The following is a 16,654-nucleotide window of genomic DNA, read 5'->3' on the forward strand; positions in this document are numbered from 1 at the left end:
AAGAAAGGACTAATAGAGTGCCTTAAATAGAACTGTCTCCATGGCAATGGACAGTCAGCTTTTGACTTGGAGTCTCATAAAAAAGGGAATTTAAAAGTGTATTTTCATGGTCTGAAATAGCAGTGTGGCATCAGTAAGGCATGGGAGTGCTTCCCATCAGCCACCGCACCACTGACTCCACCAGAGGAAGGTGCCTTTGTTGAGTAGCATTTGATCTTGGCACTTTTAGTCTGGACAACCCCACCTCTTAGTTAAGGGGTGATAGTGCTGGTCTCCAAATTGACCGTAAACTTGAGAACCTCGGACAGGATTAGGACTGAGGCCAGAGGCTGAAAACAAAGTGTTATTTATCTCTGTTTATATTCTTGCAAAGAATGAAAGTACTGACTAAATGATGGGTTATTCTTGATTATATTTAAACAGAATTGTCTCTAAAATAGTGGAAGCAATAACAATACTTAAAGTTTAATAAAAAATGTATTTTCTAGTCCCTACAATTTGTGGTCTTCAGATCACTTATCTTGTTTAAAGGACAGCTGGCAAGCTGCCCAACCCCCACCCTGTTCCTGCTTCTGCCCACACCCATGTAAGAGGCAGCCCTTTAATTAACTCCTGGGCCACCTCACCGTCAGTGACGGTCAGTAAAGGTGCCCATACTGGTGTTGACTCCGGGATGGGAAAGGCCACTTCCTTTTAAGTATGTAATGGTTCAATTTTTAAGAAGATAGACACAGAAAGAATGTCCAAACTGACTGGATTATTTTGGGTTGCTGGGATTTCAGATCATTTAACAATGTTTATTCTTGTTTTATACGCACATATTCATAAAAATATTAAAAGCTGTTACAGCACATGTGAGGCAAGCACTCAACTGAGCATCTCCATTGGGGTTTTATAGACGAGTGGGTTCTTGCTTATTACTAACAATGGTCATCACAGAAAAACTCCCAACACTCATATTACTGTGTGGAACAGAAAGGTGGTTAAATATGAAATTCTTGTGAACTTCCTGCATGTAGTTACCAGAAAAAGCATAGTCCTCTAGAGCAAAAGAAACTATTGTTTCTTGTTAGAAATGGTCTGATTGATTTTTAATGTATGATTCTGAGGTCCTCATTTCTTGAGGCAGCATGAGGGGTTGCAATGCCATCCCCCACTGTATGGAAGGTACCTTCTGCTGGCCCAGCGCTGCACCGCTGCTATGGTAACACACAGTTTTCCTTCTCTAGGAAAACGTAGCTTAGGGGAACAGTTTTATTTTAAAATTATTATATAACAAAACACAGCTATCTTGTTTTCTAAATTAGAGAAAGCTCATGTTTTCTAAGGAAAATATTTGTCAGCTTTTGTGCAGAAGAATCTCATTGCCATATGGCCTTGTGAGTTGATAGTTCATGATATGTCTAGTGGAGAAAGAAAATGGTTAGTTCTGAGCTGATGGAATTGAAGGGACCCTTGTTCCCCATAGCCTTCTCATGAGCCATTTGCATGCCTTTCCCCAGGGAATCCAATTGCATTCCAGTAGAGGTCCGCCTTTACATGTGTCTGACATCCAGATGTCTTAGTGTGTTAAAAGTCTTTGAAAACATTTGCCAACTAAGTTTTGCTTATTAAATATATGTGCCTGTCCAAACTATAACTTAAAATGATTTTACTCACATTATGTGTGAGTAGTAAGTATAATTTAGTAATTGGACTTCTGCTCTTAAGCTCTTAATCAATGGTAAAGCCACCATTGGAGTGGTCAGTCAGTTCTGTATTGAATGATCTGGAAATGTACTTTGTCACATAGAACTGACACATTAGGAGCTGTACTAAGAAGTCTTAAAGCTGTTCCCACTGTGCTGTATACATTGTCGGAAAATGGTAGCCTGGGCTGCACCTTGGAACGCAAATGTTTTGCTTTAGAGAGTAGAATTAATTAGTCTTTGAAGAGACAACAGGAACTGCTCAGGAGGCCCTGCAGCTTCAGCCGTTGCTGGTTGGATGTTTCTTTGGGGAATAAACTCGGTGGTTAGAGAATGTGGAAGCAGTCCCTGTGAGGTAAAGCAGGACATTGAGCCAGCTGTCATTTAGGGGCCAGCCATTAGCTTGCAACATCTTGACCCATGTCACCCCATCCCCATGCTATGAGAGTGATAAGTGAGCTTATCACACTGAGGACCACATAGATCATCTTCTGTCAAAGAAAAATGTGGTGTGGGAAGATGTCATTCTTGGGCAGGAATAGCTGTACTTTAAAGTCTGTCAGGATGCTGGGCACTTCTAAGAAAAGTTATGAAAAGTTAAAATACAGCACAGAGCTGGAGGCCACCTCCATTTGCAGCCTCCTCTCTATGAAAGCATGAGGACCTGAATTTGACCTCTAACCAGACCAAAAGCCAATCTGTGGCACACACTCTGATTCCAAGTGTGGAGAACAGCTTGGCCATGTGTTGGGCTCCAGTGCAGTGAGAGACTTTGTCTAAGCAGCACAGTGTGTGTGTGGGGGGGGGGGGGCTGGAGAGATGGTCCACTGGTTAGAGCACTTGTTGCTTTTGAAGAGACCTAGATTTGATTCCCAGCTCCCATATACAGCCGCCCGTAACTCCAGCTCCAGGGAGCGCAATGCTCTCTGACCTCCATGAGCACCAGGCACACAGATATGCACTTGCACACTTGCAGGCAAACATTCATACACGTAAAAATGAATAAATATCCAAGTAGACAGCTCTTGAGGAATGACAACCAAAGTTTACCTTTGGCATCATCTACACAGATATTCCACACAAACCTACAGTATATATAGATCAAGTGATCCTTAATGCTAAAGCTAAAACTTCAGACCATATATTTAATGAAAATACCTAGACAACAGATTCATCACACATTGCTTTGTGAGAACTTTTTAAAAAATCATCCATAACGATAGATTATTATTATTTTTTTCTTTTTTTTTTTTTTTTTTTTTTTTTTTTTTTTTTTTTTTTTTGGAGCTGGGGACCGAACTGGGACCTTGTGCTTGTTAAACAGTGCTTCTACCACAGCTAAATCCCCAACCCCATAACGATAGACTATTAAAAAGAACAAACAGCATTTATATATTTTTCTTATTATCTCTTGATTTATAGAGGAGAATTATTAAGCACTATAACAGCATATAGGTTCAATTTTCTTAGAGTATGGTATGTTCTCTCCCTGTGTGTATGTGTGCTTGTGTGCATGCACATGAGAGCAAGTGAGTGTACTCTGCTCATGTGTGACAGTCAAAAGAGCAACTCTGTCTGGAGTTGAGATGGAATTCAGGATCTCAGGCCTGCACACACAAAACCACTTTGTCTGTTATCTGAACAGAGAATGTAGAATACTGAAGAGAATCTTCATCATATTTAGAAGCATTGAGTGAAAAGAGAAATTGTATAGAACATAATTTTGTTTGCAGTCCTGGCTTTATAACATTTTAGCAAAACAATCTAAAATCTAATAGTTTATTAGCTAACTGTTTAAGGAAAGTCATTAGATTTCCATTTACTTTTATTACATTTGTTCATGATAGGTGTCACATGAGGATCAGAGGACAGCTTTGGGGAGTCAGTTCTTTCCTTCCACCAAGTCAACCCTGGGGATCAAGCTGGTCAGCCCTAGGGGCAAACACCTTTACCTATTAAGTCATCTAGCTGTCACAAAATATTTATTTTTAAAACACTAAAACTTTTTTAAAATTAGCAAGAATAACAGGGAAATTGTTTACAGTGTTCTTCTGATTGTTTCTGAAAACACTCTACCAGCACTCAGATACTATCGTAGCATGACCATGCCATGTTAACTTTCTACCAGCACTCAGACAATATCATAGCTTAAGCAGGTCGTGTTAATGCAAACGGGCTCTTAGCATTGTTTTATCTCTCATTTCCAGACGGGAGGACCCATGCCTCCTCCAGCAACTAGGTCTTTTGGTGGTTAAAAGGAACAAGTGCTCAGGCCTTGCAGCTCTTGCTACAGTGTAGCCTTCACTGACCTTCAGTCACACAGCCCTGTTGTCCTCCTTTATTCTCTGTGTCCCTGTAGGCAAGTAATGCGATCTCCTCTCAGGAGAGTTTATATTTTGTATACTTCTGTACTTTATATATGCTTTATATAGTCCAGTAGACAGACATGAGTGCAGGACGTCAGAACAGTACTTAAAATGGCTACTGCCCAGAGATGGTTAGTCACAGTATAATGGTTAATCTTGACTGTCAGGCATGTATTTCTGAGCTCAGATTCTTTGTGATTTTCAGCCCTGTGGCCTATGGCAGCAGATGAATACCAGAGTATACATGAAAATCTAGCTGTGTTTAATTAAGCTAAATATTTATACAAATGTAAGACAGACTCTCCTCAGTTTTTTCTAAATTATAGTTTCCAAACAATCCCTTTTGTTAATATGTAATAGGTCTATTATTCTTATTTTCATGTTCCTGTTTTTTGGTGGGCGAGAGTTACTGGGGCTTGAATCCAGAGCCTGGCAGAGACTAACCACATCCTGTACCACAGGGCTGCACCATTAGCCTTTCTGACTTTTCAGAATATTAATGAATTAAGTGGTTTTCAAGCTTTCTTTAATTTCTAATGTAGTTATTGATAAATATAACCCATAAGCTAAAAGGTTTTGGATTCATACTTTTTAAGGGAAAATAAAGAGATACTGATATTTAAAAGGTTGTGGAGCAATTTTTTAAAGGAGCTTAGTTTAGTATGTGTGCATGTGGGGGTCAGAGGACAGCTTGCAGAGTCAGTTCTGTGGGATTAAACTTGAACTCAGCCTGTCAGGTTGGTGGTAAGCACTTCCTACTAAGTCATCTCCTTGGGCCCAGCTCCAGGTTTAACTCAGTACAATCCATTGTGAGTTTCCTCATACCAGATTAGGGCACAGTCTTGTAGTCTGCTGTCAGAGGAATTGACACACTTGAACAGAGGTAAAGTCCATGGGCATCTTCTATATGGGCTGTGTCCATTTCTGTTCCAGGCAAAAATTAGGAGATGTTTCCTTCCAACTAGTAAAAAAAAATTTAAAACCAAAGGTTTACAAGATTTGATGTAAATTCAAGGATTTTATTAACTTGTGTAATTGTGTTCCCAGGATACTGTAAAAATGACTTTTTCAGTTTAAGTGAAGATGAGTTCTTGCTGACAATTCTGTCTATAAAGGACAAGTGGTTTTCATTAACTAAATGCTTACACATTTTTTGTGAATCATGGGGATCAAATGTGCTTAGTGTAGGACCCTGATTTCTTTAAGCTAAGTGATCTGTGTTATTAAAAATAAATAAATAAAAACCTGAAAATTGTCTTGTTCCCACTAGAGCAGCAAAAGCTGTTTGGCTTTGTTTCCACAAGCTTCTCTGAAGACACTTGCTGCAGACCTCGAGCTCCCTTGTGTCACGGCTACTTTGGTTGTGTCTGTCTTCAGAAGCACTTGTTGGTACCCGAGCATTGACTGCACACCGAATGCTCTGGGGCTGTGATCATCGCTCATGAGAACTTCATTTTCTCCAACTCCCATTTTTAAGTTCTCTTACTCCAATTGGGATATGATTTTAATAGGGAAAGCATTTTAAGATTTAAGATAAAGTTTCGTGAATGTTTTTGTAGAAGCCAGGCCTTCCTAATACTCTTTGAAACTGGACTTATAATTAGCAGTAGGACGGTACACTATCTGTGCATTAGTAGGGAAACATGGAGTCAAGTGACTGTCATCGGCTTCCATTACCACAGGTACAAACTTATATAAGGTCTCGCTGTATGTTCTTGGACTTTAGCCAAAAACTTTCATAGACTGTTCAGCAAGTATCTTTGTACCCTTCATCTCTGAATACCTAAAGGCTTAGAGGGGGAGTTTTCTATCCAAATGGGTGTCACCATGTGCGGACGTTTACTGATCTCCGTGAACTTAGGACACTTTATGGCAGACTGCAGGCCCTGGTTGTTTTAATGAAAGCAAACAGGTAATTGAGGATCCAAATGGTACATGGGAGACCAGTAGATTGATTCCCAGCCCTGCATTTAGTTTATTAGTTTAAGTTACTGATGTTTCCAGAACCTCAGCTTCCTCAAGTTATCAACATGCTCTTACACTAAAACAAGGAAGAGAAGAGGACTGGAAAAGCCTCGGACTGGCCAACTCCCACTCTGCAATTCAAGCCAGTAAATTAATGAGCAGCTCGTTCTTCCGCCATTGTGGTATGGTGCAGGGATTGCTGATGCTGACCCTATGCAGTTGGAGGCAGTGACGAGGCTGGGATTTACCTCTGTGTCTGTAGGGAAGGGAGACAGCACAGTTGTGCATCTTAGGGATGGGTTTGCATTTATAGAAGAGCTTGAAAGTCAGCAGGAGTAGAGCAAAACCCACAGCGCTCGTGTTTAGATGGATCTGAAAGGAAGAATGGGCAGACAGTGAAGAGTAGAGGGAGGGGACACGGAGGCTCAGGAAATACTGTCTCAAGCAGAGGCCAGCAGCACCTCTGAAATCTGCCCACTGGCTCTCTAGTACAGAGCATGAGGCTTCCTGGTGCTGCCCTGTGGCCTCTCACAGGTGGTGGGAAGGAAGTCACCTCCTGTGACTCTCAGCATGAGTGTGACTCTGAATTTAGTTCTACTGTCAGAATACTGGAGTGCTCATTCTGAAGTTAAAGGTGAGATCTGGCCCAGTGTTTGACTTATATTTTTACCTCTGGATGTTTATATCATTCCAAAGGTACCACTGGGGAGTCAGTCTGTTTAGAAGCTTGTGATCCATAGCCGTGGCCAGGCATTCTTGACTTTAATAGGCTACCTTCCAACAAGCCCATAGTAAGTTAAAAATACTTTAAATGAAAAGTGTGATGATTCAACCTTCTGAGTCTCACTCCACCTCAAGTTTGCACAGGTATTTAACGTTAGTCTCTAGTTGGTCAAAGTCTTCTGTGATAAAAAGTCTTTATTTCTGTCATATAAAGTGTCGAATATCTAGTGCCATGTAGTGAATGGTGTATGGACAGCTAAGGAGGAAGCCAGAGTAGTGGTCAAGAAGAATAATGGATATCGGCCATTAGTCAAGTTCAAGTACAGTGTCTACTACCTGCATTTCATGTAACTGGAGACACGTACTGACTCTGGGACTAACTCTGCTGGCCTTGAACTCAGAGCAGTCCTGCTCAGCCTCTGAGAGATGGGATTGCAGGTTTGTACCACCATATCCCCAGTTCTGTACTATGTAGTGAGTGGGATATAAGGGCTGTTGTTGCTAGGCTACGGAGAACTCACCTAGCTACAGCTCACTTCAGTGTGCATACAGTTTATTGGCCTCAATTTAGTCTGTGTCTACGTTTTGATTCTTCACACAACTCTGTCCTTTCAGTCCTGGGATAAGGACTGCTAGGACTGACCTATGAACTAATTCACTACAAGGAGTTCACTAATTTCTGTCACATGCCAGTGCTTAGAGATGAGCACATACTATCCTGGTCTACCGGGGGACTGGTGGCTTAGGGAGGAGGAGGTAAAGGAATTGTGATGTAGTTGATGGATGCAGTGTTCTTGAGTATAGATGTTTTAAGATTTCCACTTAAGAATTGAAATCCATATGTACAGTTAAAGCAGGATCCTTGTGATGATGCGTTCATGGCCCCAGGATTGGAACATGGCCAGGAAATCCTTGATAGACTCAGCTTCTGTCTTAGTGTTGTTCCTGTGAAGACACCGTACACACAGCAATCTGATAAAGGAAAGCATTGCGTTGCTTACAGTTCAGAGGATGGGTCCATTATCAGCATGGTGGAGAGCACAGTGGCACCCAGGGGACGTGGTGCTAGAGGAGGACTGAGAGTTCTGGATCTGAACCTACAGGCAGTAGGAAGAGAAAGAGAGCCACTAGGTCTGGTTTGGGCTTCTAAAACCTCAAAGCCAACCCCAATGATACACTTCCTCCAACATGCCACACCTCCTCGTGCTAAGCAGTTCCATTCCCTGATGGCTAAGCATTCAAATGCAGGAGCCAATGGTCAGCCATCACATTCCACTCCCCAGCCCCCATAGGCTTGTAGCCATATCGTAGGGCAAAACTGCATTCAGTCCAACTTTGAAAGTCCCCATAGTCTTTCCATCTCAACACAGATTTAGAAGTTCAAAGTCTCTTCTGAGACTCATGGCAATCTCTTGTCACCTCCTATAAAGTCAGAATCAAAAAGCAGATCACAAGTTTCCAGCATACAGTGGCACAAAATATATTACCATTGCAAAAGGATCACAGTGAGGAATACTGGACCAAGACAGACCAAAGCCCAGCGAGGCCGACTAGACTCCGCATCTGTGTCTGATATCAAAGCACTCTTTAGCTCGCCAAACCCTCTCGGATTTGCTGGCTGCAACACACTGCTCTCCTGGGCCGGTTCTACAGTCCGTTAGCAGTTCTCCTTGGCAGGTATCCCATGATTCTGAAATCTTTAACATCCTGGGATCTCCAACAAAATCCAGGCTTCTCCTTCACAGCTTCATTCAGTGACCTCTCCGGACCTCCATGCAGGGACTCCCCTGATGTGTCTGCCCACAGCAGCTTTCCTTCACTGTGGAGGGAAACCCTTTCTTGTATCCTTGACTAGAAGGCCAGAACCATGTGGCTGAAGCTCCTTCTGCTGCCTGGGGTGGAACTGGTCCCCTTGCTCAAATACATTTTTTGTCAGTGTTCTGGTAATTTTGAAGGTTTCTGTCACTGCTTAAGCTTTCTTTAACTCCTTTTCACAGTTGGAAGCCTGGCTGGGCGAGGTCTTGCCCTGAGCCCACTACTCCTTTAATTCTGTTTATTCTTTGACCTTTTTATCTTCTTGAGTACTGGTCTTAACTCCATTACACTTCCTGGTGCTCCTTTTCTCCTCAAACTGTATGTGTTGTATTTTCCTTACATTGTTTTTATCATAGATCAGCACAAGGACGGCCACTCATAGCCACATGACAGAGTCAATACTAAGCTGCCTTGCAATCTCCCCTGCCAGTGGTATTAATCCAAAACTCCTCAATTTAGCCTTGGGCAGATTTTTCGGACAAGGGCAGAAAGCAGTCTCATTCTCCAAAATATCACTTGTCTGTAGGCCACTTTCTAATATTCTTTCCTTCTGAAACTTCATGATCAGGGCCCACAGTTCACATTGTCCTTAGCACTGTCTTCCATGCCCTAGTAGCATGGTCCACTGAGTCCAATTTAAGGCATTCGAGTGTTTTCCTAACCCAAAGTCCACATTTTACCAACGAGCAGCATGGTCAAGCCTGCCACAGCAATATCCTGATCCCTGGTACCAACTTCTACCTCAGTCAAGAGACACTGTGACCATGGCAACTCATCAAATAATGAGCCTAGGGGGCCATTCACAGTCAAACACCACAGCTTCTGTAGCTCGATTGCAAGGGGTACGCTTCTGAGGTTTTCTAGAGCAAGATTTCATTCCTACAAGGAGGAGAGCTTGGGTGCTCTTTAGCGTATCTCTGAACTGGCCAGCTCCTGATGCTCGGTACTTCCTGGAAACACGATCAGAGTTAAGAGGAGAGAGGTCATGTCTGTTGTCAATCTCATTCCAGAGCATCCTCAGTGAGTAGCTGTGGCTCCAGACATTAGAGTATTACAAATGCAAGTACACATCTTACTCAAGCCTGGGAGAGGGATAGCTTTGTAAAAGTCCACTATATTTTCTTCTCAAAACAGTAGGAAGAATTACGCACTGAGAGTAGGGTGAGTTACACTCTGAGAATAGGGAATGGCATTTTTGTGCCCAGCACTTTAACCACTAAGTCATCTCCCTAGCCCTGGGTTGAGGTTTTTAAAGCAGTTCCTATCTGTTCCTCTTTATTTGACCTTTCCTTTTGAGATATACAATGTAATTAGTATCTGCCAAAATCATATAGCTGAAATGACCTACCAAGGAACCAAGCAGAGGTTTCTACATTATTTCCGAGCACAGGGCCAGTGGGCCAGCCCTGATCTTTCTGCAGTGATTCCGCTGAAATGGAGCAAATGTGGTCAGTGCAGGGACAGGCAGCAACTGAAACACACTGTTCGCATCACCAGGTCCAGTCAGTTATATTCACAACAGGATGGTTTGCATAGGACACATGTCTCGTCATTCAGATGTTTTCTTGTGTATATTGAAACTGCAAACTGTCATCTGAGGCTATCTTTAAATGCTGTGGGGTTAGATTTCACTTTGCTAGTATGCTTTTATACATTAAGCAGATGGTGCTTAAAAAACATAGTATGTTTTTATAAAATCAATCACACATGTTACTATTCATATTCTCTGTGGCATAAATGCAGGAAAAACTTTACTGAGTGGGCAGAAGAACACATTTTTGCTTTTGCATTTTCTAATGACACAAACTGAAGAAAAAAATAGGTAAAAATTAAATTTAATTATTTAAAGCTTTTAGTAGCTTAGAATATAGCGATGAATTCTCATTGGCAGTCAGCTTTTTAGGGGCAAGTAATTTGCTGATTAATTTTAAAGACGCATGATTTTCAGAGTTTCTAACTTGCAAGTGTCTTGATTTTTCTATTGGGATTAATTTGTATAAAATGATCTAATAAAGTGCTTAGCTCTTAAGTGTCAAAATAATTTTCTAAATATGTCTCAGCTTTATCCTTTCAGGATTCTGTTTGCCAGCAGGTAATTGCTTAACAGGACTACTCTGAGCTGATTCCTGTCCAGCAGTCCCTCTCTGCTGCTCTGCCCCGACCACATCTCCGCAGCACTGTTGAGATGACGCCTGACAAAGCCCTTAGAGCTGCACTTGGCTGGTGTGAAAGAAAGCTCCTGCTTTGTGGGTGGTTCTTTATTGGTTGAAATGACCAATTGATTTTCTTGAAAGAAATGATCTTTTTGTGAATGAAATATGAAATAAACCCATTTTGACTATTGTCTAAAATATTTAAGAACAAGCCACAAGTTAGAGTCCTGCTGTTAGGAGCACTTCACCCCTGCACTCCTTTTTGTCTTCAACAGTGGAATCGGCATTAGATAATTCCCCTTCATTTTTAGTGTTTCAGAGTTATCAAATGGAATCCAAGGAGCAGCGTCTTCCATCTTTTCTAGCTGGTTAATCTCTTAGTTGTATGCTTTTCCCACCATCACATCTAAGTATTTACTTATTTATTTACTTGCTTCTCTACTTGTACATGCTGTGCTGGGTTAAACCCTGTAAGAACAGACATTTCCAACCTCTCCCTTGTCCCAGAGTCAGGCCAGTGCTGTGAAGCCTTGCCTTACTGTACTACGGGACTTCAATGGTAATGGAGCAGTCTGGAATCACATGGCTTGGAGACTTGCCGTGTTGTTTTTGAATCCTGGGCAGTAGGTAGGCAGTTGAGTCTTTAAATCTGTTACTTAATATTAGTAAGCTTAAAATCCAGCAGCCAGTGTGACCAGTGGCTACTGTGCTGGGCGGCCCAGCTGAGAAAACCTCCAGGCTGTTTCCTTCCTGTGCCTTTTACAAAAGCTAAACCAGATTCATGACATAAAGGCCACAGTAAAATTCACTGGTGTGATAAAGGCTTTTAATTCCGAGAATAAATCATTAGCTTTATCACATGTAGTTAAAGAAAGGGACCTGGGACATTTCCCAGAATCAGTACAGCGGGCTCCATGAGATGTCTCACACAGTAAAGTGCTTGCTACAGGGTCTGACAACCAAGTTCGGTCCCCAGGACTCATGTGGTGGGTGAGAAGTGACTCCCAAATGTTATTCTCTGACCTCTACCTCTACTCCATGGTAGATGTACTTGTTACACATATAAGTAAATAGTAAAGATAGTAAAAGTTTGAGTTTAGTACAGCTGCAGGTTATTTTTTCTTTAATATAGAATAACCCGGGTTTCCATGCTTGTGTAGCAGTTTTCTCCCACTGGGAAAATGAGCAGAAGAAAGCTACAGTGCCTCATTCGCACCAAGCTTGAACTTATTTAAATTTGGTCAAATATGGCCAGTGTCTATCTTCCAGGGCAACTGAGGCTAGTCGTTTTAGAATGGTTATCAGTAAGAGTGAAATGAGAGTCTAGTCCTGAGGTGTTTCAGGTTTCCAAGAAAAAGCTGAAGAAAAGTGGAAGGTATTACAGCTTGATTAGAACTCTACCTTACAGATTAAAGCACATCTCTCGGGACAGTTGGTTTCTTATTTCTCTTATGTTTGGTTGTACCTTATATCATTGGTTCTCACCCTTCCTAATGCTGCAACCCTTTACTATAGTTCTTGTTGTGGTGACCCTAACCACAAAATTATTTTTGTTGCTACTTCCTAACTTTGTTTGCTACAGTTATAAACCGTCATGTAAATATCTGTTTTCTAATGATCTTAGGAACCCCCATGAAAGGGTCTTTTGACCCCCAAAGGGGGATGGCAACCCATAGGTTGAGAACCAGTGCCTTAAACTATACTGTGATAAAATGTGATTGGTAAAGTTTTCTCAGAGTAAAATGAGCTCCTAGTAAATGAAGATGTGCCTTGACCAGTTTTCAGTTGGTTTTCAGCTTTTTAGAAATGTGCACAACAGAAATGTGCCATTTAAGGTAGCAGAGAAACACCAGAATGACTGCCTGCCCCATGCAGTCAGAGAGCATGATCACACCAGGGAGGGTGTGATGGCTTGCACTTGGAATCCAAGAGAAGGCACAGGCTGGAAGGTTGCTAAGATCCAGCTTGTAGTGCACAATTGAGTTCCAGGCTGGCCAGAGCTACATAGCATAAAAGGACCTGTCCCATATAAAACCACATATATACATACACATACAATACAATATACATATACCCATGTCTTAGTTTGGGTTTTACTACTGTGAACAGACACCATGACCAAGGCAACTCTTATAAGGACATTTAATTGGGGCTTGCTTACAGGTTCAGAGGTTCAGTCCATTATCATCAAGTTGGGAGCATTGCAGCATCCAGATATGGTGCAGGAATAGCTGAAAGTTCTGTATCTTGTTCTGAAAGCAAACAGGAGAAAACTGGCTTCCAGGTAGCTAGGATGAGGGTCCTAAAGCCCACCCCCACAGTGACATACCTACTCCCACAAGGCCACACCTGCCAATAGTGCCACTCCCTAGGCCAGGCATATACAAACCATCACAATGTATTTGTATATATATACATTATTGCATGCTATATATGTGTAATAACAATATAGTATATATGTAAATTGTATGTTTGTGTGTGTGTGCACACGCACCTGAGGAAAGGCAAAAGAAAATGATGTTTCCTCTTGCTTCAGTTTATTGAGCAAACAGTGCTCTCAGGTTAGGCTGCTCCATCTTTCTCCGGGCTTACACCAGAGTCCTGCCATTTTCCTCTCTATGGCCAAGAAGCAGTGTCACCTCAGAATGACGTGGCAAACAGAGATCTGGTCCTCATCTCTTTACTCAAATAAAGGAACCAAGCTTTTGAAATTGGTGTGATGAAAATGAGCATTTTTGCTTTTCTGTAGCAGTATGCACCTCTTTAAAGGGTAATTATAACCCAAACCTCAGGAAGTCATTGCTGCAGAAACTATGCTAAATCAAAGGAACTACGGCACAGGCCTCTTGTCATACATGTTTCTACCAGCATTACTCATGACGAAGTGCACATTCCTGCAGTTGGAACAGCTAGCTAGGTAGATGATGGCTGTGAAGATGCTTGCCCTGGCCACAGTGTGTGTGTGTTTGTGCGCATGTGCTCACCAGTGTGGAGCAAATGACATACTTAGCTGTGTGCATGTCTGCCTCCTTAGTAGCTACTCGAAACTAAAGGAGCAATGCTACATTTATCTGCATGCAGGAACCTGCAGTTATGTTACAATGAAAACGCATTTCATATTTAAATGTTGCCTTTTCCAGAACGTAATTTTGTAAGGAAAGTAACAATTTCAGAAATGTAAAGATAAATTATGTTGATTAATGTATTGACTCTGGATTTTTATAAATAAAATATAACAGTAGTACTTTAATTTGTCTCCAGAAACTCCCTGTTTACTTCCAGGTAAGAGAATGTGTATTTTATTCCCCTACATTTTCTCTGCATTTTGTGTATTTTTTTATTTTACAGTATTCATTTCTCTCCCAACTTACATTTGTCTCTTTTCAAACTTGATTTTTCCCTTGTAATCAACTTCTTGGGTGCTTTGTTTATTTGAAATGATTAGTTTCCCAGGAAGTTGCTCTTCCTGAATAACTAGTTCATGAAGTTCTACAGACAGTAGGGTGCATTTGGGGTTTTCATTCTTACTTTTGTGTATTTAGAAACAAGATGGCCATGTAGCCCAATCTAGTCTCAAACTCATACATAATCCCCCTGCCTGATCCTACTAAGTGCTGGGATTACAGATGCACACAGCCATGACTGTCTTAACGTTTCTCTTGCTGTCCTCGGCAGATGGCACTAAGCAACATAGAGCTTCTATTCTGAATTCATTTTCTAGGCAGATTATAGTTGATATGGACAGGAAGTGCCCGTACGGGACATTCTGAAGGACTCTAGTTCACGAGCTGCCCTCCGGGGTGCTCGAGCAGTCAGCCGAGGGTGCCTTGCCATCCTTTTGTACTCTCGATGTGTTTCTTGTTTGGAAACTTGAGCAGTTTCAAGTGCCACGTGATGTATACATGCCGCGAGAACACTGACGTTGATGGAGTGTGTGCGCCAGGCTCAGGGGGTTGTGGCTCTGTCTATTTTCTTACCCCTCTCCTCGGTCTATCACAATATTCAATTAGGCTCTCAAACAAACCATTGTTGAATACCCAACTGCCTACTTTTGCCAATTTGTTGTAAAACTGCTTCCTAATGAAGTACGGGACTTAAAGGATTTAAATAACTATTTTCTGTTTGGTAGGGCTCTTTGATTTGTAAGGAACAAAAAAGACTAAAGTTACCCACTAACGAGGGGAGAGAGGAAGGAAAAGGATGAATATAAATGACCATGCTTAAGCCTTACTTTTCCAGGAATCCATAGCAACGCTGCTGGGTTCTCTGTTGACACCCACCCTGGGCTTTTCTTTTGTTTCCTCTCGCCTCTGCATTTGAGCAGCATTTTCTCCTGGCTCTCTGATTGCATCGTGCTCACATAACTCTACTGTTTAGTCCTGAGAAATTATGAATGTGCGCTCATTAGCCTTAGGTTGGTTTGGACAGAACTTATATACCCAGGTATCCATAGGTATACCAATGGGTAGCCTGTCCCTTCCATGGGCTACCAATCAGCTTCCGTTTGATTGTCAGGGTCTTAGCATAGACCGTAGCCAAGAGACCAGGTCAATAGAGGGGACTTTGTCACTTTCAGATAAGGAACCATCTGAGTTACTTTCTTACCTCATATGTTTCCTCGCGAGATTTAAGGCATCTACAGCTTTTAAAGCAAGCTTTTCTAATAGTCACAAGGTCTTTAATATTTTTCTCGTTATATTGTTATATAATATCCTTAATATTCCTGTTGAGTCTTTGTAACCACGCTGCTGTCCATAGTATCATCTTTTGGTGTCAGAGGGCTGATTCTTAACTCAGAGCGTTACTTTTATCTGAGAAAATCAAGTGGCCATTTTCCTATGTCTCTTCTCTTGGCAAAGGAGTTCAAGAGACCTCTTTGACCTAACCTCGCCAATGGAGAAGGAAGCAATCTCACTAAAAATTTCATAATTTGTTGGGGATTTAGCTCAGCGGTAGAGCGCTTGCCTAGCACGCGCAAGGCCCTGGGTTCAGTCCCCAGCTCCGAAAAAAAAAAAAAGAAAAAAAGAAAAATTTCATAATTCATATAGAGAGACTTAAGTATGAATAAAAATATTAATATTCCACAACAATATCCTACTATAGCGGTGTACCAACAGGTATGAATTTATTGTGGAGAATAATGGCTTTCCCTCATTTAAAGCGTGAGCTGAGGCCCTGTGGTCTATGGCAGCTGCGTATCCCCAGCACTGTGGCAGAAGTCCATTCTTTAGTTCACACAAGTACAACACAGTGCTGCTCTCTGACCTGGACCCTAGACTTCTTTGGGTTTTTATATAATTATATTGACTTATTTATTTTAATACGTTGGCTGAAATTTAAATTTTCTTGGTAAGTTATCTTAACACATTGAACTTTCCTTTTACAAACAGGACAAAAGAATCAGAATGTCTCAACCCCTGACAAGAGGACCAAGTGCCTTTATTCCAGAGAAGGAAGTAAGTTTATTTGTTTTCAAGACATTGTCTAGTCAAACACTAACTCTAAAACTGCATCCATTTTTCTATGTAAAAGTCAATGTGTTTTGTTCTTTAGTGTGCTGTTACTCATGTCAGAAAAAACATAGACTTATTTTTTTCAGGTTTATTAAGAAAGTCTGAAGGTTTTTAAGGTTTAAATAGCCCAGCATTTCACAGAACTTTTATCACATAATTGGAATAAACAGAATTTTGAAATAAAATGTGAGTTTCCAACTGTACCTTTAAAGAACAGTAGACAGCCAATGCCTTCGTTACTGGTAGTTTCTCTTCTCATCTACACATTTGATTGACAGGATCCCACAAATGCTCTAACAGATGTGCATCTTTGGTAAGGGTTTGGTAACAAGATGGTAATTGCCGGGCATGAGTTATCAGTGACACAGTACGGTTTTTGCCTGTTTTGTTGGTGTACATCTTGAGGTGTGGGGTCTATGTGCATTCCCGGA

At 41.4% G+C, this 16,654-nt stretch overlaps 1 protein-coding gene across 1 annotated transcript in view; it reads left to right on the forward strand.

The window, feature by feature from the left end:
• Sesn3 (sestrin 3) overlaps window positions 1-16,654 on the forward strand; it is a 48,227-nt gene that overhangs the window by 13,216 nt on the left and 18,357 nt on the right. The window contains exon 2 of the mRNA XM_032911411.1: window positions 16,101-16,166. Within this exon, the coding sequence (XP_032767302.1) occupies window positions 16,101-16,166 (66 nt within the window). The remainder of the gene's footprint in view (window positions 1-16,100; window positions 16,167-16,654) is intronic.

Source organism: Rattus rattus, chromosome 8 (assembly GCF_011064425.1).
Source record: "Rattus rattus isolate New Zealand chromosome 8, Rrattus_CSIRO_v1, whole genome shotgun sequence".
Lineage (NCBI taxonomy): Eukaryota > Metazoa > Chordata > Mammalia > Rodentia > Muridae > Rattus > Rattus rattus.